This window comes from Lepidochelys kempii, chromosome 1, assembly GCF_965140265.1.
Source record: "Lepidochelys kempii isolate rLepKem1 chromosome 1, rLepKem1.hap2, whole genome shotgun sequence".
Lineage (NCBI taxonomy): Eukaryota > Metazoa > Chordata > Testudines > Cheloniidae > Lepidochelys > Lepidochelys kempii.
Genome location: NC_133256.1, coordinates 214,065,233 through 214,089,200, shown reverse-complemented (window position 1 = coordinate 214,089,200; position 23,968 = coordinate 214,065,233). Strand labels below are relative to the sequence as shown.

The 23,968-nt window shown below is 44.6% G+C and overlaps 1 protein-coding gene across 2 annotated transcripts in view; it reads left to right on the top strand.

The window, feature by feature from the left end:
• Nucleotides 1-3,533: 3,533 nt before the first annotated feature.
• LOC140898872 (antigen WC1.1-like) overlaps nucleotides 3,534-23,968 on the top strand; it is a 52,883-nt gene continuing 32,448 nt past the window's right edge. For both annotated transcript variants that reach the window (XM_073313408.1, XM_073313404.1), the window contains exon 1: nucleotides 3,534-3,658. In XM_073313408.1, coding sequence (XP_073169509.1) covers nucleotides 3,565-3,658 — 94 coding nt within the window. In that variant the 5' untranslated portion in view covers nucleotides 3,534-3,564. The remainder of the gene's footprint in view (nucleotides 3,659-23,968) is intronic.

The following is a 23,968-nucleotide window of genomic DNA, read 5'->3' as shown; positions in this document are numbered from 1 at the left end:
CTGTACACGCTTGTCTCCAGACAGGCCAATCAAGTCTTGGGCCTCTACATGGGTCCACGTGGAAGCAGGGGGGCCTTGGTTGCTATGGGAATGTGAACTCACCCAGTACCGAAAGAAGGCGCTCCTGGCTGCCAGCCAGCATTTAACCAGAGAGGGTACATCTGGTCAAGATGACCCCAGAGCTGTGGAGCGCAAACAGGCACAAAGCAGGTTGATGCAGGTATGAAGCAATGCAGTGTGGGACACTAGCTGGAGGACTGTCAGCAGCATTAGCATCAGGAATTATTTCACAGGAATCTTACAATGAACAAACTGATTGTGAAGTGGAGCTACTCCTTCTCCAATGAGGATTAGTTACGGCAACCTAAGATGCCAAATAAATTGCTCTGAGAACAGGGTTCATGTGGACACAAGGTATTTAAGGCGAGCTAATTAAAGTTAATATGAGGTAACATCCCCTGTAGACAAACAATAAAGGTTAATTGAGAAGGGCTTCACACTGGAACCGGTGTTCCAGGTGTCAGGCTTTGTTGGCGTGAGGCCGACACGTGAGATCCTAATTCCAAGCAGTTGGAGCAGCTCTGTTCTCTGGCATCATGCAGAACATTCCCCTGCTTCCTTCCCACTAGTACTGTATCTAGTACTGTATCTAATCTATCTTCAATCACAGTGACTCGGTCACTTCCCCTTTGTGTCTATCCCACTCTCTACTTCTTCCACTGCTGGGGACTTATTCCTCCTCTCTGCCCTTTGCTTTTCCCTTCTGAACTCTCAGCCATTATTTTAGTATTTTCAGATAATATGAATAATGAAGCTCCTCCCCTCCTTGTTCTCATCTCTGTGCGCAGGGCCGGATTAAACTTTTGTGGGCCCAGGGCCAAACATATTTGTGGGACCCCATGGGAGCAATGGAACATGGTGCGGGGGGTTGGTCCCCAGAATGAGGGGCTGGCCGGGGCAATGGGGCATGGCAGAGGTGGTCCCGCTCCACCCAGCCCAGTGCGAGGGCACTATTTACAGCCTGGCAATTGCCAGACACACAATGACCCATCCAGCTCTGTGCTGCCAGCATAACCCTTCCCCTCAGGCGTGGGTCCATGCTGTGTCACCCCCACCCTCTGCTGAATATCGGAAAACCCTCCTGATTCCCTATGGCCAGAGCCCCTCCCCAGACCTGCTATGCCCAGCGCCCCCCTCCCCAGACCCTGCCACAAACGCACAGCACCCTGCACACCACAACCCTTGACCAGTGACCCTCCTGCCCACAGCCCCACCACAACTGCCCAGCACCCCACACAGAACCCCCACTCCCTAATGCCCCTGTTGGGACATTGTAGAGACCTTCCCTGGCCCCTCACAGACCAGCACCCGCCCAGACTCTCCAGAGACCCACTCCCCCATGCTCTGCCTCCCGGCCGCACTCACCAACCTTGCTGGGAGGCGACTGTATCTGCCGGGCTGAACCACCAGTGCAGCCAGAGCTGGTGCCGGGGTGGGGAATCACTCTGGCCCCTTGGGAGTGGTGCGATCAGCCAGGGCAGGGCCTGCCCTGGCCGGGCTCCCTCAGGACTCTGCCAAGCCCCCCACACTGTCCCCCCTCCAGCTGGCAGAGACTGGCCAGGCTTCTGCACCAGTCCCAGGCAGCTCAGCTCCAGGGAGCTATGTGGGGCCCCACAGGTGGTGAGAAGCAAAGACTGCCTGGAGCTGGAGGTGCACTGCGGTCCAGCCAGGAGACAGAGAGAAGCTGGTGGGTGGGGACATGGGGTGGAGAGGAGCCCTCGGTGGGCAGGCCCGGGGGAGGTTCTGTAATTCTCCAATGTACTGCTTGTGTCACTTGTGATCGTATACGGAACTCTACTTCTCCCTTCTGCAAGTCCCCTCCCAATGGAGCTTTCCTGCAGGACCTAGGTTCCCTAGGGCTGGGTTCCTCCAGCCCCAGAACCAGATGAACACACACATTAACAGAGCGTGTCTGAGAGGACCAGGTTAATCAGCACTCCGAAGCTGACCCCTTATATGTCCCTGGACACAGGAGACTGGGTCGAGCAGCACCTCCAAGCTGTCACCCTCCTATGCCATGGGCACCGCACTGGAATAGAGTATGCCCGAGCAGGCTGGGTTGAGAAGCACTTTCAATCTCCCGCCCTTATATGCCCCTGGACTCAGCAGGCTGGGTCAAGCAGCACTTCCAAGCTGCCAGCCTCATATGTCCCAGGTTCAGCACATCCCTATCCCCACTTTCATGTTACAATTGTTCTGGTAGTAACTCACTTGATGAGCAAACCCCACAGGATTTTTGGGTGCTGCAGGGATCTTTAGCTTAGGTCAGAGGAGTGTTGCTGCAGAGTGAATGAGGAAGCCAAAAAACCACCAATGTGGGGGGTGAGGAGTGGGAGAAGAGGAAGAGAGAGAGAGCGAAGCAACCAGCTTAACCATGAACATTATTTATTGCCAGGAAATAACCATAGGGGAGCCAAACAAACCAGTGATAATATTAAATCTAACTTAAATTTGATTGTAAAAGTCACGTTTAGAAAACTGTAACTGATCACACAAGTCAGGGTCAGAAGGCTATCCCGAGAGAGAGAGAGCTGGGTTCTTACCAATCCATGAAGCTTGAATTGATTGGGGTTCCCAAGTGATGGTGGTAACTGAGGGTCCGGATTGCTGGAGACAGGCAGAGCCCCCAGCACGATCAGTCAGGAGAAGATGACGTCCCAGTGAAACTGTTCTGATGCCTGTATCCAACATCTTCATCACTGACTTCAGCGTGGGTAGGGGGGTTTATAGGGAAACAACAATGATTCAAGGGAGTACACTAGATTTGTTTATGGGTAAACTGATGGCTCAAGGGAATATACCAAAGTTGTTGTGTTCAGGCTAGACAATAGGAACTGCTGATTCCTGGCTGTGGGCGGTGTTCCTTGGAGGGAGCTCACAATGCAATTAGGGAGCTTCAGTATTTTGGATACCAAGAACGGATTTATTATTAGAATTGGTCTGATAATTTCTGAGCTGGGTGTATGCAGGCGTGGGTTCATCAACATCTGGAGCAGAGATCCCCCATCATTTCTTCTGATCGGTTTTGGTTCAAGCAGAGGCTGCAGGAGAAGGTCTTTCATGAGTCAGACAGGCTGAGTACTGCACCCTGGTTCCCCAAGAACACAGAGGTGACAGGTAACAACAGGAACTGGCATATGGAGTAAAGGGCTCCTGCTTATTTAACAATGTCTTTACAGTTGAGAGAAGAAGGTTCCCTTCATTTCATCCCCAGGAAGGCCTGGGGAAGGTTATGGGATGTCAGTATAACCAACACTCACTGATGGATGCGTTGACTCTCTAGGTCGTATTGAGGTCCGGCTGGTTGGAGGGGACACTGCCTGCTCAGGACGTGTTGAAGTCAAACATGGAAAAATGTGGGAGACAGTCTGTGATTCACACTTGGATTTCAACACCGCTTCTGTTATCTGCAATGAATTAGGGTGTGGACAGGCTGTAGCCACCTTGGGAGCAGCTCACTTCGGAGAAGGACATGATCTGATCTGGAAGGAAGAGTTTCAGTGCATGGGGAATGAGTCTCTCCTTCAGAAATGTCCCAGAATGTCCTGTCCTAACGACACATGCTCCCATGCTAATGATATCAGCATATTGTGCTCAGGTAAGAATTCAAACTGATGAACCACTAGCTGAGCCCCTCAGTCTCTTTTCTCTCACATCCACATATCCCTAATGTAAACCCACATCCCAGAAAACTTTGCATTTTTAAAAGTTGCTCCAAAGGATTCCTGTCTGCTACAAAGGATGGCTCCACTCTTCCATGACCCGGGGGAGCCAAGAAGAGATAGTGGGAAACCCCATTATCTCTCTCATATTCCTCTCTCTTTCAAGTGTCTCCAGTAAATGGGGACAGTTCTATTTACCTTTCTCCTGATATAAGGATAGGGTCCCAGCAGAGCTCTGATTTCCCTTATCCTCCACTAGGGATGCATGTTCTCCACTGCTGAGCACTCTCCTCCCTACTCAGATACATCTGTAAGGGGAAGGGTCTAGTGGTCAGAGCACAGAACCAGACACCGGGAAACAGGGGTTTTATTTCCAGTTCTGGTTCTGTATTCAATAATGCCTTGTGCCTCAGTTTCCCCATTTGTGAAACAACAGTTAATTTCCTACCTCAGAGAGTGGCTGTGAGGCTTAACTTCACTTGTGTTTGTAAAGTGCTTTCAGGCACTTAAATACATAGTGCTATGTAGGGGCCAGGCTTTATTATTTTAAAACTTTCTTGATGGAATTGGAGCAGTTTACATATTACATATGTAATATGAGGAGATCTGGGGATTAGTTTGAGGAACATCAGAGAGCTGTGAATGTGATATGAGGAGAATTGGGCTTGAGTGCTCGCATGTGTGTTATCAAAGGAAAGATGTGCATATGGCCCTTGAGATTGCAGTTAGCATCATTTGTGTAGGCTGTGTCAGGAGCAGGGCACAGGGTTCATCTTGCCATGGGCACTGTCAGTAGTGAGTTGGGACATGAGAGCTGGGTGTGGATTTAATGATGGGTGGGGGAAAGTATATGTTTAGGTGATATCTTGTGTTGATGTGTCAATGGGTGGTAAAAGGGCGCTTGTTATATTTTGCAAGTGTGGAATGCTCTCGGGGGGCAGGCTCAGTGTTTGAACATAGGGAAAGTGCAGGTAGTGCCTGTCTATTACAATGAACAGGCAGAGTGCGAGTGTGTGTTATGGGTGTTGTGAGGCATTGCTTGAAGATGGCAGAGTTAACACTGAATGGGTGTTTGTCTGAATTCTGTGTTTCCTGGTGCTCAGAAATTTGAGTTTTGCTGAATCCAAAGTTCTGGAAGCGCATGTGCTATCAACAGGCAACCTTAACTCTGCATTAACAAAGATTGTTGCCATTTAATTTCCTAGTTTTTTAAACTGAAAGAGAAATGTTTGTTGGTAGGAGTCAATGATATTTAAACAGTTGTAGTTCTCACCTAGGTTTGCAGCTGATAGACTACTGCGACGAATAATCTAAAGACCTAGTTTTTATATAGAGCTTTTCATGAGTAGCTCTCAAAGTACTTACATCATTATCCACATTTCACAGATGGGAAACTGAGGCAGAGAGCAGTGAAGTATCTTCAAAGAATCATAGAAATGTGGGGCTGGAAGAGACCTGGAGAGGTTATCAAGTTCAGCCCCCTGCACTGGGCCAGGACCAGTTCAATCTAGCCAGAAGTTTATCCATCCTGTTCTTAAAAACCTCTAGTGATGTGGATTCTACAACCTCCCTTGGCAGCCTGTTCTAGAACGAACCGAAACTACCCTTCCAGTTAGGATGCTTCTCCTGATATCTAACATAAATCTCCCTTGCTGCAGGTTGAGACCATTACTTTTTGTCCTACCTTCAGTGGACAGGAAGAAAAAATCACCCTGGTTCTCTGTGTAACAGCACTTAGTATATTTGAAAACTGATATCATGTCCCCCCAAGTCTTCTTTTCTGAAGACTAAACATGCCAAGTTTTTTTTTAACTTCTCCTCATAGGTCAGGTTTTCTGGACCGTCTCCAAATTTGTCTGTATCTTTTCTAAAGTGTGGCACCCAGAATTGGACACAGAACTCCAGCTGAGGCCTCACCAGTGCCCCGTAGAGCAGGACAGTTACCTCCGGTGTCTTACATATGACGCTCCTGTTAATACACACCAGAATGATACTAGCATTTTCAAAATTGCATCAACTGTTGAATCATATTCAATTTGTGATCTACAGTTACTCCAGATATATTTCAGCAGTACAGTTATGCCCCTTTTTGAAGTCGTGCATTTGAATTTTCCTTCCTAAGTGTAGTACTTTGCCCTTTTCTTTATTTAATTTCATCTTGTTTTCAAACCTGCTCTGCAACTTGTCAAGGTCATATTGAATTCTAATCCTGTCCTCCAAGTGCTTTCGATCCCTCCCAGCAAATTTTATAAGCTTCTTCTCCATTCAATTATCCAAGTCATTAATGAAAATATTGAATAGTACCAAACCCAGGACTGACCCCCATGGCACCCCACTAGATACACATTCCTAGTTTGACAGCAAAACACTGGTGACTCCTGTTTGAGTATGTGTTTTTTAACCAGTTGTGCACCCACCTTAGAGTAACTTCATCTAGATCACATTTCTCTAATTTGTTTATGAGAATGCCATGTGCCACTATATCAAAAGCCTAACTAAAATCAAGATATCTCCCGTTTACTACTTCAGCCCTATCCATAAGGCCAGTAGCCCTGTCAAAGAAGGACATTAGGTTGGTATGGCATGATTTGTTTTTGACAAATACGTGCTGGCTTTTCCTCATAATCCCATTATACTGTAGGTGCTTACAAATTGATTGTTTAATAATTTTTCCAGTATCTTTTGGGTATTGAAGTTAAACTGACAGGGTCATCTTTATTCCAGCCTTCATAGATAGGTACTTGCCCTTCTACAGTCCTCAAGGACTTCACCTGTCCTCAGTGAGTTCTCAAAGATAATTGCTAACAGTTCCACCAGTGCTTCAGCTAGATCCTTAAGTATCTTTGTGTGACAATCAGGGTCCAGACACCCCAAGGGGAGAACAGGGGTCTGAAACCCAAAGAATAAGCAGTTGAAAGAACTGATAATACAATAATACTGTATACAATAACAGTGTATTGGGTAAGACATAAAAAATAGAGACATGCTGGTTATGGATATTATTGTGTGAGGTAGATACAGAATGTGAGTAGAGTTATGTTTGTATGATGGAAATATGTTTCTAAAATATATTTTGGGGACAGATTTGATAAGCAAGTTTGTCCTAGACAAAGGGGTGTTGTTTTGCCTGTGTCTCCAATGTAAACTGAACAAGCTGATGCCAGAGACCATGGAAATTACTTTACATATGAAGTGGGGTTTTTACCCATGAAAGCTTATGCCCAAATAAATCTGTTAGTCTTTAAGGTGCCACGGGGCTCCTCATTGTTTAAGAGGGGAATGGGAAGTCACCAGTAAAATTTCACCTCCTTTGCTATTTGACTCTATCTGGGGAGGCATTTCAGACTAACACATTTCAAAAGTTTACTAGAGTATACAAAGAAGGGGAGAGAACTCCTTAGTTACCCATCATTTAGCAGGCGAAGGGGACAGCACCCTCCAATTCTGTGAACGTTGGATCCTCCTGCCAGAAGGCTTGGAGATGCTGGTAGCTTGATGTGAGAATGATGTTGAGGCAAAAATCATAGTTTGCTAAAGTAAAGACTCTGGCATTTAGGAACTGAAACAAGTCTCATAGAATATCAGGGTTGGAAGGGACCTCAGGAGATCATCTAGTCCAACCCCCTGCTCAAAGCAGGACCAATCCCCAACTAAATCATCCCAGCCAGGGCTTTGTCAAGCCTGACCTTAAAAATATCTAAGGAAGGAGATTCCACCACCTCCCCAACAAACTGTTGCATTCTCTAAGTAGCTCTTCTCTAATTAACAAAAGAGCCAATGGGAAGGTTAGAACTTTTTAAAATTGAAAAAAGACTCCCCTTTTGTCTGTCTGTCTGTCTGTTCTCCTGGGGAGAGGCAGACAGGGCAGAGCTCTTCATTTATCACAGCTCCAAAGCACACTTTCTAATTTTTTTTTTTATAAATTTTCTTTGGATAAAGCACACAGCCCATAATAGCCTCTAATAGGCTAATAATTTCTGCAGCAACAGCCAATAACAATGCATTATTTTTTATTAGCAAAATATTTCTAGTTATAACTTATGTGCTAGAGGCATTTAAAACCAAGGTTGGTTGCCCAAACATTTTTTTCTATTTTTACAGTACACTTTTATTTTATTCTTCCATTTTGATTAGAAAAACTGCAAGCATGTAGCTATTTGGCCTTGCCTCTCAGGGTTGTAAAACTATTGTTAGCTTTGTGATATTTGGGATTCAGCTGGCAGTGGTTGAACGTACAAAATGACTGACTCCAGTGCTGTCCAATTGTGGGGTACATGCAGGAATGTCAAATACAAGGCTACAGGCTAGTGTGTGTACTGTATCTTTGGGGACAGTATACTTAGTAATTTCTGTGAGGCTTCCATTCCTTCCCCCTCATTGTTAATATTAATCGTGTTGAGTATTTGGTCAGCGTTAACCTGTTTAGTAAAGATTAAAGCAAAATAGGCATTAAACACCTCAGCCTTCTTCATATCATCCCTTATTAGCTCTTCTTTGCACTAAGTAGAGGACCTGTACTTTACTTCAGCTTTCTCTTACTCTCTAATGTATTTAGAGAACTTCTTCATATTGTCTTTTTTATGTCCCTTGCTGGGTGTAACTCGTATTGTGCTTTAGCCTCTCTGATTTAGTCCCTACATGCTGGTGCTGTGGTTTTGTGCTCATCCTTAGCAAGTGCTTCATATTTCCACTTTCTGTACGATTCCTTTTTGATTTTCAGTCCTTAAAAGAGCTCCTGTGGAGCCATATTGGTCTCTTACGGTTCTTTCTGTTTTTCCTTCACATCAGGATAGTTTGCAGTTATGTCTTTAATATTAAGAAATTGTCAGGTCTCCTGACTTCCTTTTCCCCTAAGATTTTCTTCCCATGGCACCTTATCTACCAGTTCACTCTGTTTGTTAAAGTCTGTTGTGTTTGTTTTTTTTTTTTTAAAGTCCATTTTCCTTTTTCTGTTCTTTCACGCCTTCCTTTCCTTAGAATCATGAAAGCTATCATTTCTTGGTCACTTTCACCCAAGCTGCCTTCCACCTTCAGATTCACTAACAATTCCTCCCTCTTGGTCAGAATCTAGTCTCAGATGTCGGTCCTCCTGGTTACTTTCTCTACTTTTATGGAACAAAAAGTTTTCCCCAACACATTCCAAGAACTGATTGAACATTTAGTGTTTTGCCTTATTACTTTTCCAACAGATGTCTGGGTAGATAAACTCCCCTGTTACTGTCAGGTCTTGTGTCTTGAATATTTCTGTTTGTTGTAGAAATGTCTCTGTGACGTTGCACTCCATATATTTTATGGAAATATGCTAATGAGTGTGACTACAATGTAACTGGAATGTGCTTTATGCAAAAGGTCTCTTGTAAAGTATCATTACAAAGCTTATAATCTACTGAGTTTCATCCTATTTGTATGTATGTATACTTCTTGTTTCTAAAACTAAAAATATGAAGTATAACTCTGAAGTCCTATTGTAATTATGCAAAGTGTGGGCCATTAATGGTGGCTTGGAATTTTGATGGCTCCCATTAACTAGGACAATTGACTGTAGATGGTTCTGTTTACCTGCAAGCCTCCACCATATATGTGCGGGCCAGGCCTAAAAGAATGGAGGAGCACTTGCAGGACATGTGAATATGTCACATAATACTGGAATCCATCTTTTACCTGGTGCTTTTCCATTTAGAAGGAAGGGTGGGAATCCAGAGAGAGACAAAGGATTCCCGCCTTGTGCCAAAGATATAAAAGGGGGTGGAATAGAACAAAAGTGACTGCCAGTCATGAGAAATCCCCTAGTTACCACCTGAGCTGGAACTAACAAGGATTCTACCAGGGGAAAGGATTGGGCACAGACTAGAAAGGAGTCTAGTCTGTGAAAGAAGCCTATTGGAACATCTCTAAGGGTGAGATTTACCTATATTCAGTTTCTTAATGTATTAGGCTTAGACTTGTGTGTTTTCATAGAATAATAGATTATCAGGGTTGGAAGGGACCTCAGAAGGTCATCTAGTCCAACTGCCTGCTCAAAGCAGGGCCAATCCCCAATTTTTGCCCGAGATCCCTAAATGGCCCCCTCAAGGATTGAACTCACAACCCTTGGTTTAGCAAGCCAATGCTCAAACCACTGAGCTATCCTTCCCCCCCAGTTTTGTTTTATTTTGCTTGGTAACTTACTTTGTTATGTCTGTTATTACTTGAAACCACTTAAATCCTACTTGTTATACTTAATACAATCATTTTTGTTTATTAATGAACCCAGAGTAAGTGATTAATACCTGGGGGAGCAAACAGCTGGGCATATCACTCTATCAGTGTTATAGAGGGCGAACAATTTATGAATTTACCCTGTATAAGCTTTATACAGAGTAAAAGGGATTTATTTGGGGTTTGGATCCCACTGGGAACTGGATGTCTGGGTGTTAGAGACAGGAGTACTTGCTGAGCAATTTTCAGTTTAGTCTTCATCTTTGGGGGCATGGTTAAGACCCTGGGTCTGCGTTGCAGCAAGCTAGTGTGTCTGGCCCAAAAAGACAAGGTTCTAAAGTCCCACGCTGGCAAAGAAAACTGGCTCAGAGGTACTTTCAGCACATCAGGTGACAGTCCCAAGGGGGTCTCTGTGACCGAACCCATCACAGCCTCCTCCACTCCTTCTCCTGATTGGGTGGTCAATGGTAGATGTCTACCATGACATCACCCCTGTTTTTCCCTCTTTGATCTTTGCCCAGAGGCTTTCCGCTGGTCTGCCTCTCACCGCCTTCAGGGTCTCAGAACTTCAGACTTGCCCAAGGTCAGCCAGCAGGCCAGTGGCAGAGCTGGGGATAGTCCCAGTCCAGTGTTTTTTCCACGATGCCACAAGGTTGCTATGTGATTCCTCAGTGCTTCTCCCCGTCCTGTACATTTTCTTACAATACAATGGGGATAATGGTGGTTGTATAGTTGATTTCAGGGTCCACAAAGGTGTAAGGCTCCCCTAGATTGCAGCATACACACACACGGAAGGGGAGAATTCATGACTAATGTGCCTTACTTCAACCCCCCCACACCTTTTTCTGCTACCCTTCCTAATTTGCAACCCGTCCTGTCTTCTCCCCTCCTCCTCCAATCCTCAGTTTCTCCCCCTCAGAGCCCCCCCACAACTTCTCTCCCCTACCACCCACTCCCATTTGTTTTCCTCCCCATAATAAACACATCCAGGGTTGACAAAAATCAATGGTTTTAAAAAACAACGCTCCCCCAAAATGGATTTTTTTGATAAAATGCTTTTTTGAGGAAAAAACCTATCTCAAGACAGTTTTAATTAAGATGCATTATAGCTCAAAGATATTTATCATGGAATAGGGATTATAAATTCTAAATCTATAGTATGAGACAATATATTCATGTAATGTTTAAGAAAAGATTTGTAAATGAGTTCCTGTAGTTCATGGATTAGGGACCGAATTTTATGCGGTTCCAGGGGCTTCTGTGTAGATTATTTAGGTTAATCTTTCTATCTACCCAATGGGACTCAGTGCTCAGGCTAGAAGATACCATCAGAGATGCTGACTTTTGCAGTTCTCAAACTGTGGATTTGTGTTTCCAGAGATAACATGCTTGTTAACAGCAAAAATGTTTTTAAATGGATAATATAGAGAGGTGAGAAGAAACAGACCTGAACCCTATTGTCCCTCTGCAAATTTGTGTACACAGAGTCAATCCCTAACCTCTCTCTAAAAGTGCAAAGTTTCCAAAAGTTCAATGAATAGAAGTTTGTTGGGGGTGGAATAGATCTGGACAAGGAGAAGAAGTCTGGAGATAAATGTGAGAAGGGAGGGACAGGCAGTAGAAACAAAACTGAAACTGTTTGAGCAGCATATTCCAGTAGTCTTGAGGTCTTTCTGAGTGTAACATTCATAGATTTGAGATCTACCATACCATTCTCTCACTAGAAGGGGAAACCTATAATGGCAGCAGGCCGTAAAAGAGATCCAGTTTGGGAATAAGAACCATTCAAGAAATATGTTTGCTGATGATGTTTTAAAGAAAGTCACACCAGTGAAATGGTGGAAGTCACTTAAGCACTTGGATTCAGAGACTGTTGAATTGATAATCTCACTTTTAACAGCAGTAGCTTCTTCTGCCGGAGTAGAAAGAATATTTTCTTCCTTTGGACTAATTCATTCCAAATTGGGACCTAAAAACAAGCTTTCCTGCTTTTTCCCTTTTCCAGATTATGAACAAACAGGAAAATGAAGGTGAAGACGACTGAGTTAGCTGCAGGTTTCGGAGTAACAGCCGTGTTAGTCTGTATTCGCAAAAAGAAAAGGAGTACTTGTGGCACCTTAGAGACTAACCAATTCATTTGAGCATGAGCTTTCGTGAGCTGTCAGCCTACAGAAAAAGACAATTCCCTTGTCTCTGCTCTGGGCCCAAATTAAAGCAAAAAACTTCCAACTACTTGGAAACCTGCTTACCCAGCCCAAAGAAAAAGCAAATGGGTAGAACACACACCCCCTATTTACTTTTAGGAAGAAAAGGAAAAAAAAAACCTCTGGGTTGGAAGACTGTGAATTTCCCTGCAGGAGTTAAGTACCCTGCCTCCAGGCAAAGAAAACCTGCAATTCACAAGATAATCCCCTTTTGTCTCTGCTTGGCCACAAAGCAGAGAAAAAACAATCTGCTTTCAGTTTCAGCTGCTTTCTGGATTTCCTTTCCAAAGGAAAAAAAAAATCCTTTTTAAAATCTGTATTTCTAGTTCAAAAAATCTCAACTGGATCTCAAAATGATTTCAGGTTAATCCCACCACTATGCCACTATGTCAAGGTTCCCCCCCCACTCTGAACTCTAGGGTACAGATGTGGGGACCTGCATGAAAAACCTCCTAAGCTTATCTTTACCAGCTTAGGTCAAAACTTCCCCAAGGTACAAAATATTCCACCCTTTGTCTTTGGATTGGCCGCTACCACCACCAAACTAATACTGGTTACTGGGGAAGAGCTGTTTGGACGCGTCCTTCCCCCCAAAATACTTCCCAAAACCTTGCACCCCACTTCCTGGACAAGGTTTGGTAAAAAGCCTCACCAATTTTCATAGGTGACCACAGACCCAAACCCTTGGATCTGAGAACAATGAAAAAGCATTCAGTTTTTTTACAAGAAGACTTTTAATAAAAAATAGAAGTAAATAGAAATAAAGAAATCCCCCCTGTAAAATCAGGATGGTAGATATCTTACAGGGTAATTAGATTCAAAAACATAGAGAAACCCTCTAGGCAAAACCTTAAGTTACAAAAAAGATACACAGACAGAAATAGTTATTCTATTCAGCACAATTCTTTTCTCAGCCATTTAAAGAAATCATAATCTAACACATACCTAGCTAGATTACTTACTAAAAGTTCTAAGACTCCATTCCTGGTCTATCCCCGGTAAAGACCAGCATATAGACAGACACAGACCCTTTGTTTCTCTCCCTCCTCCCAGCTTTTGAAAGTATCTTGTCTCCTCATTGGTCATTTTGGTCAGGTGCCAGCGAGGTTACCTTTAGCTTCTTAACCCTTTACAGGTGAGAGGAGCTTTCCCCTGGCCAGGAGGGATTTCAAAGGGGTTTACCCTTCCCTTTATATTTATGACACGCCCCCCAAATCTCAGCTAGGGTGAAACACTGGCTGGGATTTCTTCCTGGAGCTCTAGGAAAAACAGAGTTAATAAGACACATGCATCTCTAAATATACTACCAAGTACATAAAGACTAACAATATTTTCCACATCTTAAGGACGATTTTAACCAGTTGATTCTGGGAAACTTTCACGGGAGAGTGCATCAGCCACTTTGTTAGAAGCTCCTGAGATCTGTTGGATGTCGAAATCAAAATCTTGGAGAGCTAAACTCCACCGAAGAAGTTTTTTGTTAGTTTCCTTGACGGTGTGAAGCCACTTCAGTGCAGCATGGTCGGTTTGCAGGTGGAAACGCCGTCCCCAAACATATGGGCGTAGCTTTTCCAGAGCGTAGACAATGGCGTAACATTCTTTTTCAGTGACTGACCAGTTGCTTTCCCTCTCAGACAGTTTTTTGCTGAGAAACACTACAGGGTGGAATTCTTGATCAGGTCCTTTCTGCATTAAAACTGCTCCCACAACACGCTCGGACGCATCTGTGGTTACCAGGAACGGTTTGTCAAAGTCTGGGGCCCTTAGTACAGGGTCAGACATGAGTGTCACTTTAAGCTTGTTAAAGGCCTTCTGACACTTTCCGGTCCACTGAACAGCATTTGGCTGTTTCTTTTTGGTTAGGTCTGTCAGTGGGGCAGCGATTTGGCTGTAGTGCGGTACAAATCGTCTGTAATAACCAGCCAAGCCTAAGAAGGATTGAACCTGTTTCTTTGACTTTGGGACAGGCCACTTTTGGATAGCATCCACTTTGGCCTGTAGGGGGCTGATAGTTCCTTGACCCACCTGGTGTCCAAGGTAAGTCACTCTGTTTAGGCCTATTTGACACTTCTTAGCCTTAACAGTTAGTCCTGCCTCCCTTATGAGCTCAAGGACTTTTTGTAGATGTTCCAGGTGGTCTGCCCAGGAATCCGAAAATATGGCCACGTCGTCAAGGTAGGCGACTGCATATTCTCCTAATCCCGCTAGGAGACCATCTACAAGTCTTTGGAAAGTGGCGGGTGCATTTCGCAGCCCGAAAGGGAGTACATTAAATTCATACAGCCCGAGATGTGTGATGAAGGCTGACCTTTCCTTGGCAGATTCATCTAGCGGTACCTGCCAGTACCCCTTGGTTAAGTCCAAGGTAGAGATGAACTGGGCCCGTCCCAGTTTCTCTAATAGTTCATCTGTGCGTGGCATTGGATAGTTGTCTGGGCGAGTTACAGCATTTAGCTTACGGTAGTCCACGCAAAAACGTATTTCCCCATCTGGTTTGGGAACTAGAACCACTGGAGATGCCCATGCAGTTTCAGAGGGGTGGATTACACCCATCTGTAACATATCCTGGATCTCCCGTTCTATAGCAGTTTTAGCTTGAGGAGACACCCGGTAAGGTTGGACCCTAACTGGGTGAGCATTACCTGTGTCAATGGAGTGGTATGCCCGTTCAGTCAGGCCTGGGGTGGCTGAGAACGTTGGCGCGTAGCTAGTGCACAGCTCCTGGATCTGCTGTCGCTGCATACGCCCAAGGGTCATGGAGAGGTTCACCTCCTCCACACCACCAGCACATTTCCCTTCGTAGTAAACACCTTCAGGCCACTCAGCGTCATCTCCTCCCTGGGCTGTAAACTGGGCTGACAAACCTTTAATTCTCTGGAATAAAAGGGCTTTAGAGAATTAATATGGTACACCTTAGGCTTTCGGTTGGAGGTGGGGAATGCTATGAGATAATTAACAGCTCCCAGGCGCTCCTGGACCGTGAATGACCCTTCCCACGATGCTTCCATTTTGTGGGCCTGGAGCGCCTTTAAGACCATGACCTGGTCCCCTATTTTGAAGGAACGCTCTCTGGCATGTTTATCATACCAGGCTTTTTGCTGTTTTTGAGCATCCTGTAAGTTTTTTCTTTAGCAAGGGCTAAAGAGGTTCGGAGGGTGTTTTGTAGGTTGGTTACAAAGTCCAGAATATTAGTTCCTGGAGAAGGTGTAAATCCCTCCCATTGCTGCTTCACCAACTGCAATGGCCCCTTAACCTCACGGCCATATACAAGTTCAAATGGGGAAAACCCTAAACTGGGATGTGGTACAGCTCTGTAGGCAAAGAGCAACTGCTGCAACACTAGGTCCCAATCATTGGAGTGCTCATTTACGAATTTACGTATCATGGCCCCCAAAGTTCCATTAAACTTCTCCACCATGCCATTTGTTTGATGATGGTAAGGAGTGGCAACCAAGTGATTTACCCCATGAGCTTCCCAAAGGTTTTTCATAGTTCCTGCCAGGAAATTAGTCCCTGCATCTGTGAGGATGTCGGAGGGCCAACCTACCCTGGCAAAAATGTCTGCTAGTGCCTAGCACACACTTTTAGCCCTGGTGTTGCTTAGAGCTACTGCTTCCGGCCATCGGATAGCAAAATCCATGAAAGTCAGTATGTACAGCTTTCCTCTGGGTGTCTTTCTTGGAAAAGGACCCAGAATATCCACAGCTACTTGCTGAAATGGAACTTCAATGATGGGGAGTGGCTGGAGAGGGGCTTTGACCTGGTCTTGGGGTTTTCCCACTCTTTGGCACACCTCACAAGACTGGACATAGGTAGAAACATCCTTGCCCATTCCCTCCCAGTGGAATGACCCCCGCAAACGGTCTTTGGTCCTGTTCACCCCAGCATGGCCACTAGGGTGATCGTGGGCTAAGCTCAAGAGCTTGGCCCGGTATTTAGTTGGAACTACCAACTGTCTCTGAGGATGCCAGTCTTCCTGGTGTCCACCAGAAAGAGTTTCCTTGTATAAAAGTCCTCTTTCTACAACAAACCTGGATCGATTAGAAGAGCTGAGAGGCGGTGGGTTGCTCCGTGCCGCCGTCCAAGCTCTCTGGAGGCTTTCATCTGCTTCCTGTTCGGTCTGGAACTGTTCCCTTGATGCTGGAGACATCAGTTCCTCATTGGATTGTGGACCTAGGCTTGGTCCCTCTGGAAGCGATATAGAGGATGGAGCTGTTTCTGTTGACTGTGAACCGCTCTCCGCTGGTGCACTATGTTGGGATTCAGGCTCCGGCTGAGCCTCTTGTGTAGGGTTATCGGCTGCTGCCAGTTCAGGTTCAGTGGGGCCCTCTGGTGTTGAGGTTGCAAGTATTGGATTCAGTGCTGGCACGGGTGGTTCAGTGCTGGTGTTGGTTGTTCGGCTGGTTCCGGTTCTGGGACTGGTTCCATCTGGGTCTCTGGGACTGGATCCACTACTGCTGTTGCAGACATTGGCCTGGGGTCCAGGTTCATCACCTCTGACTGGGTCCTGATAGAAGTTTCCGGAACAGAGCTAGGCCTCACGGCTTGTTTAGCCTGGCTGCGGGTGACCATTCCCACCCTCTTGGCCTGCTTCACATGATTGGCCAAGTCTTCCCCCAACAGCATAGGGATGGGATAATCATCATAGACTGCAAAAGTCCACATTCCTGACCAGCCCTTGTACTGGACAGGCAACTTGGCTGTAGGCAAATTGAAAGAGTTGGACTTGAAGGGTTGAATCGTCACTTGGATCTCTGGGTTGATTAAACTGGGGTCCACTAAGGAAGCATGGATAGCTGACACTTGTGCTCCGGTGTCCCTCCACGCGGTGACCTTCTTCCCGCCCACACTCAGTTTCCCTCCGCTCCAAGGGTATCTGGGAGGTATCTGGGCCTGTGGACCTCTGGTGTGATTCCGGTGCAATGAACTGTAATCTGTTGGGGTTCTTGGGGCAGTTGGCCTTTACATGCCCCAGCTCGTTACATTTAAAACATCGTCCAGCTGACGGGTCACTGGGGCGAGGAGGGTTGCTGGAGAACGGGGTGGCGGGACGATAAGGGGTCTGGAGGGTTCTTTGGGAGGTAGGTGGGGCTTTGGGCGGCCCCCGGTAATAGGGTGTGGTCTGTGGTGGTCCCTTCTGGTCTCCGCTCCAACTGCGACTGTTAGGGGGCTTATTCCTTCACCCACTTACTTCTCTGGTCCTTCTCACATGAACAGAGAGCAACAATACCCGAAGTCCAAAGGTGCAAACAATTCGATGTTTATTGGGGTGAACTTCCAGCAAGCATGATTCCAGTTTCCTTCCTTAGTATCCTCCTTCCCAGCTCTGACACCACAGAGCCTTACACCTGTGTCCCTGTTCCGATTCCTGCCCTTAGCCAAGCATGATTCCAACTTCCTTACTCCCATTCCCTGTTCCCATCTCCCCCTTTAGCAAAACATGATTCCAATTTTCTTACCCCTATTCCCTGTTCCCATCTCACATGCCCACCCCCACCCACACCCCAGTCACTTCCTCATTGACTACAGATTATATAGTAAAACTTGAGTTCTGCTTAGCTATACCTTAACCAATCATTTTCCTGAAATTTAACTAACCAATCCTAACATATTGTAACATGATTATGTAACCAATTATATCCCACCACCTCAATTAGTTTACACCCAGCAAAATTAATTATACAGCAGACAGGAACAATCACAGAACCAGACAGAGATTATACAGACAAACAATAGCAAAGTGGGAACTATAATGACAAAACAATACAGAAGTGAGGATTTCACATCCCAGCTATTGATAAGTGAGTTCTTGCCAGACAGGATGCTATCAAACTAAGTTTCCTTTTACATTTTCTAGGCACTTCCCTTTCTCTGGAGGTGATAGGAATACAATCTTGTCCTGATAGTGCCTAACAGCCCAATAGCACCTTATTTCAATGTGACTAGTTTGGAATGTGAGGATGTGACCGTTCGCTTCCCAGCTTATGGCTGCCTCTGCTGCTTAGCCAAAGGCCTTAGCCTAAGAACAGGGCCTCAGACTGTCACAGTGAGAGAAGGCCCTTACACCAGCAGACAGTGATTTTGATTCTTTCTTTTATACCTCTATCACTAGCCAAGTGATAAGAATACACCTAAATTCTTAGCGTATAGGCCTTTAGAGACAGGCCTGAATATCTATATCCTAACACTCCACCCCTTTTTTTTTTCTTTTTCTTTTGGGATCCTCCTGCCCAGGTATCCCTGGAAAAGCATAGGACATATGGCGACACATTTCCTGATAGGGCCAGGCATCAAGGTGGAAGGTGTCGATATTCCATTTGTCCCACTGCCCCTTGTGTAGTATTGTGCCCTGCACCTTCTCTCATACGGGCATACCACACCTATTCCAATTGGTGTTCCAGACTTCCCATTAGAGTGGGCCTGAGAAGGTTGGGTCCGGGTTGTCTAGTACACTGCAGGGTTTGGAGGGCTTATTACATTCCTAATAGGTTATCTCCCTATGCAACGTGACACAAGTACAGTTAACAATACAAAATCCACAGCAACACCGAGTCCTGACCACTGCAGTATGGTCCAACATCCGAGACACCCCCAAAATACTGCCTCTCCTCCTTCGATGGGGTCACGATCTTGTGTCCAGTTGCTGGCAGTTGCAACAAGCTGCTCCTGCAAGTTTTGTATGCTTTTGTCCATATCACAAGTTCATTGAATGTTCACAGAGAAATGAGATATTGTCCAAACCAGCTTGACCACTTGGTATGGAATCAGGCAGTAAGCCCTGGCTTATTCACAGCAATAAGATTCACAGATCCATTTGTGCACCAAAGTCCATATAGCAGCATGTAGATGGGTGTAGTTTGGTTATGGGCTGGTGTAATTGTGCCCCCAGTAATATGTACATTCCCAGCAAAACACCTTATACACAGTACATCCAATTGTCCACCCCTTGCATAGGCCATTGATCCTGCTCCTCTATAGTCATAGGAGAGGGGCACATCCAAACATCTTCTATTGATTTACACTATTTTACACACACCTCCATTAACTCCCAGTGAGCTCCTCCCCTTTTCATTATTTCCATAGGGCTTGTGGGGGCCACCTTAGTTGCCATTCCATTTCCAGGTACCACGGTAGCTATTACACAGGTGCTGGCCTCCTAGTTGAGAATTGGCATTCCCATACACATCTTCCCCCCCAAGGCCAGCCTTTGGAAGCCATCCCCCACCCACATCATGAGGTTTTCTGTTCATTAAAATACAACAATGCTAGCAACAAGACAAACACCACAGACAAACAACACAAAACATAGATCCATGGTATTCTGGGTTATTTTTCCGCTGGCGCCAGCTTGCTTGTAGAGTGTCTGAAAAACAAAAGAAACAATTTCCGTCCCCATGGTGGGGACAGATTATTGCTTAATAATAATACCACTTTCTTTTACAAATGTCCTTGCTACTTGCAGGAAAAACAGAAGAATTACCTCCAGACTGTCCTTATTTTGTTCTATAGTCAGGCTAGTGAATTACCTCACTCACTGGTCATTTATGAAATTTATGAGATGGTGTACCTCAGTTTCCCCTCTTGTACAACAGACCAAGTTTGCAATAGTTTCTCTGCTGTACCAAGCTTTAAGTTTATTCTCAGGTAATAGCTGAGACACAGCTTCAGATTTTAGCACTGTACACACACACACACCCCCCCCTTAAGGTTAACCTGTCCCCCTTATTTTCAGGCTTGACTTGTTTTTTTCACCTCCCTTTCCTGAAGGGCCATAATCTGAGTCTTCTAGTAGCTTGTTTGCTGACCAGATGTATTCAGTTATTTGCAGCTCCTTTGTGCCCATCAGCTAGGTAATTTGCATTTACACACAGAGGCTTACTAGCTTGCTTTTGGATCCAAAGCTGTTAGCAGCTCAGACACTGTTTTAAAAGGGAAGCATTTTACTTCCACCAGAGTTCTGATCACTTTCCACTTTCATCTCCTGCTCCAAAACACAGCGATCTGAAAAAGAAAGCACAACCTATTGTGGCTCCTTTTGGAGCCCTATTAGGATTTTAATGAAGTACCATGTTTTATTTGCATTTCTTTACTCCTTTTCCAATATACACTGCACATGTCCTGGGAAAATGCAAATTCCTTCCATATAGTTTAACCTCCATAACATCATATTAGCCAAATTAATTTTACACAAGGTATAACTGCCTCCCCCATGCCTACAGAGTTTTCATGCACACCCACCAAAGCAACAATCTGATCCCCCAGAGCCACCCCAAGGCTCAGTGTTCCCATCATTCCTCCCCTTTTCCTTTTCTTTTACCTGTGCACACATACACACAAAATTCTGTTTTGCCTAACATCCCTTGCACTGTAATTACTCTTTTTACATAACTGTACCCCGATTACACTTCCATCTTGTACAACTAGACACAACCAGGGGCAGCCAAGTTAAGTTCCAAAAGAAACCTCTTCCATCCTTTAGTGATTTTGATTACATTACCCAATAGTCAAATAATTTTGCTCAGATTCTCTCTCTACCTGCTGCCTGCAGCAGTCCCCTATAGACCATTTCTGTGGGAAAAGGGCCCATTTTCCCTCAGAATAGCTATAAAGGCTTCTGGGGACAGAAGCGTAGTGGTGATAGTAGCCACTCTACCTGACCCCCTTGGAAAATTTAATGACCAAGCTTCCATCCAATGTGACTGCACAGAGTTGCACATACAGTTACATTTATATAACTGGGTTTTATCATTAAACAAAAAACTTCCTTCTTGACATCTCACATAAGTATCCAAAGTACCCTCCATTAAAACTTCAGAAAAACAAAAGAGTGTGGAAAGGCAGGTTGTACTTTGAAACTTTTATTATTTTTTTTTTCCTCTACTCCCCCAGGACCAAGTCTCAGATCCAGTCTCTAAAGGTGGTCTGTTAACTCTGCTTTTGACCTTAAACCCTTTTGTGCCAAATCATCTTTCACTATCCCTAACTAATTTACAACCCTTCAGCAGCCCTTGCTGAAGCAGCACCAAACTTGAAAGATTACTGGCAGCTTCCCATAATGCTGCCCTTACTTCAAACCTCTCAAGCAGACTGAAGTGCCTCTTTTCCCTGGGAGGCATTCAGTCCCCATGGGCAGGGACCTTCTTCCCCTACCCATATACCAAGGAGGGTGGGCTCCTCAGCCACCCCCCATAACTCTGGGTCCCCTAACACTTCCTCCATTTCCTTTTTAATCTTATCCCAGGTTGACCCCTGTACCTGGTATGGGCCCTGGTCCTCCCTTATCCATTTATCCAAAAAATCCTTTACCCTGGCTTGCCAGAACCCGCAACTACCATCACGAGAGTTCGCGATACCCCCTCCAAGCAGCTGCGCGGACTGTTGGGGAGGGGGACTTACAGGCTGCCACTCACCTATCCAATGCGATGCATCCGAGTCACCGGCACCAAGATGTTAGGGGGCTTATTCCTTCACCCACTTACTTCCCTGGTCCTTCTCACATGAACAGAGAGCAACAATACCCGAAGTCCAAAGGTGCAAACAATTCGATGTTTATTGGGGTGAACTTCCAGCAAGCATGATTCCAGTTTCCTTCCTTAGTATCCTCCTTCCCAGCTCTGACACCACAGAGCCTTACACCTGTGTCCCTGTTCCGATTCCTGCCCTTAGCCAAGCATGATTCCAACTTCCTTACTCCCATTCCCTGTTCCCATCTCCCCCTTTAGCAAAACATGATTCCAATTTTCTTACCCCCATTCCCTGTTCCCATCTCACACACCCACATGCCCATGCCCACCCCTCCAGTCACTTCCTCATTGACTACAGATTATATAGTAAAACTTGAGTTCTGCTTAGCTATACCTTAACCAATCATTTTCCTGAAATTTAACTAACCAATCCTAACATATTGTAACATGATTATGTAACCAATTATATCCCACCACCTCAATTAGTTTACACCCAGCAAAATTAATTATACAGCAGACAGGAACAATCACAGAACCAGACAGAGATTATACAGACAAACAACAGCAAAGTGGGAACTATAATGACAAGACAATACAGAAGTGAGGATTTCACATCCCAGCTATTGATAAGTGAGTTCTTGCCAGACAGGATGCTATCAAACTAAGTTTCCTTTTACATTTTCTAGGCACTTCCCTTTCTCTGGAGGTGATAGGAATACAATCCTGTCCTGATAGTGCCTAACAGCCCAATAGCACGTTATTTCAATGTGACTAGTTTGGAATGTGAGGATGTGACCGTTCGCTTCCCAGCTTATGGCTGCCTCTGCTGCTTAGCCAAAGGCCTTAGCCTAAGAACAGGGCCTCAGACTGTCACAGTGAGAGAAGGCCCTTACACCAGCAGACAGTGATTTTGATTCTTTCTTTTATACCTCTATCACTAGCCAAGTGATAAGAATACACCTAAATTCTTAGCGTATAGGCCTTTACAGACAGGCCTGAATATCTATATCCTAACAGCGACCAGTTTTCTTCTTCTCTGCCACCTCCACCTATCTGGCTCCAATCTCTCCTGCCTCAATTACAGTTTTGGGTTTCCCATCTAGGATGTATCTTTCTATTTCCTCAGGAACACCCTCTAAGAATTGTTCCATTTGCATTAGGAAGGGCAAATTTACTGGAGATTCAACACTTGTTCCATGCTCAAATAAATTGGTTAGTCTCTAAGGTGCCACAAGTACTCCTTTTCTTTTTGAGTTAGCTGCAGAAGCCAATATTTTAAGTTTATCATGTTGACCTGGCTGACATAGTCGATTTAATTTTTTTTAATATTTCATTTAACTATTTTAGTTAAAAACAATTTTAACAAAAACAAACCTGATTTTAAAAAACTTGAATGTTTAACTAAATTTAAAAATTCATATGCTTGTTTTGTTAAATTATATGTATGTTGTTGAAGGAAAAAAAATCCAGAATACATACAGTTGTTGTTTTAGTTAAATAAAACAATTTAAATGTCTGTCTGGTGATGTTCTCCTCCTAATACAGCATGGCAAGAAAATCCTCCAAATATTAATGATTAAATTGTTGAACTGAGATAGTTTACATCCCAATGACTTCATAAATATCTGCTTCAATTACCTTTGGTAAATGAAACAACAGTCCAAACAATCATTCATTTTCTGATATAGCTGTAAAACTCATCTGAAAAGTTTTCAAACTAAATCACTTTAAAAATGTATCATGTATACCTTCTAAAAATGAAACCTACATCTATCTCTGAGTTGTGAAGAATATGTATTAACGTTTATAACAACCAACAAGAATGCACTTTTATGTAGAAATCCATGATTAAATTGAGTCTTCCTGACTACTGATTTAAATCAAATCCACCCTGAGCACATCCCTGGCTGCAAACCCAAACATTTCCCTCTGTCACCACATACTCTTGCACCCCTGATCACCCTACCCCTCTCAGTCAGCATTCCCATTTGGAAGTTGTTTTCTTTCAAAAGCAGTTTCAGCACATTCTGAATATTTTGTGCACTCAGATTATGTTTGCACCAAACAAAATCCCCCTTTGAGAGAGACCAATTGGAGCAATAAACCTGTTTTTTTAACATTTTTTTTTTCTGGGCTGGAGTTGTACTCATGGTGCCAGCCGTGGGGGTGCCTAGCTGTAAAGGCCACAATTTACCCTCAAAGCCACCCACATCTCATGCTGGATTGTCAGGTTTCCAGACAGCTATCCTCTCTCACTGCACATGCTCAGTGTAGTCCATTAGATGTGTGTGTAGGCGCACAATCCTTCGCAAGCACCTAACTGGAGAAGCAGGCTCGTTTTGAAATAACATCTGAATTTGATTTCCCCCAAAGGCTGGTG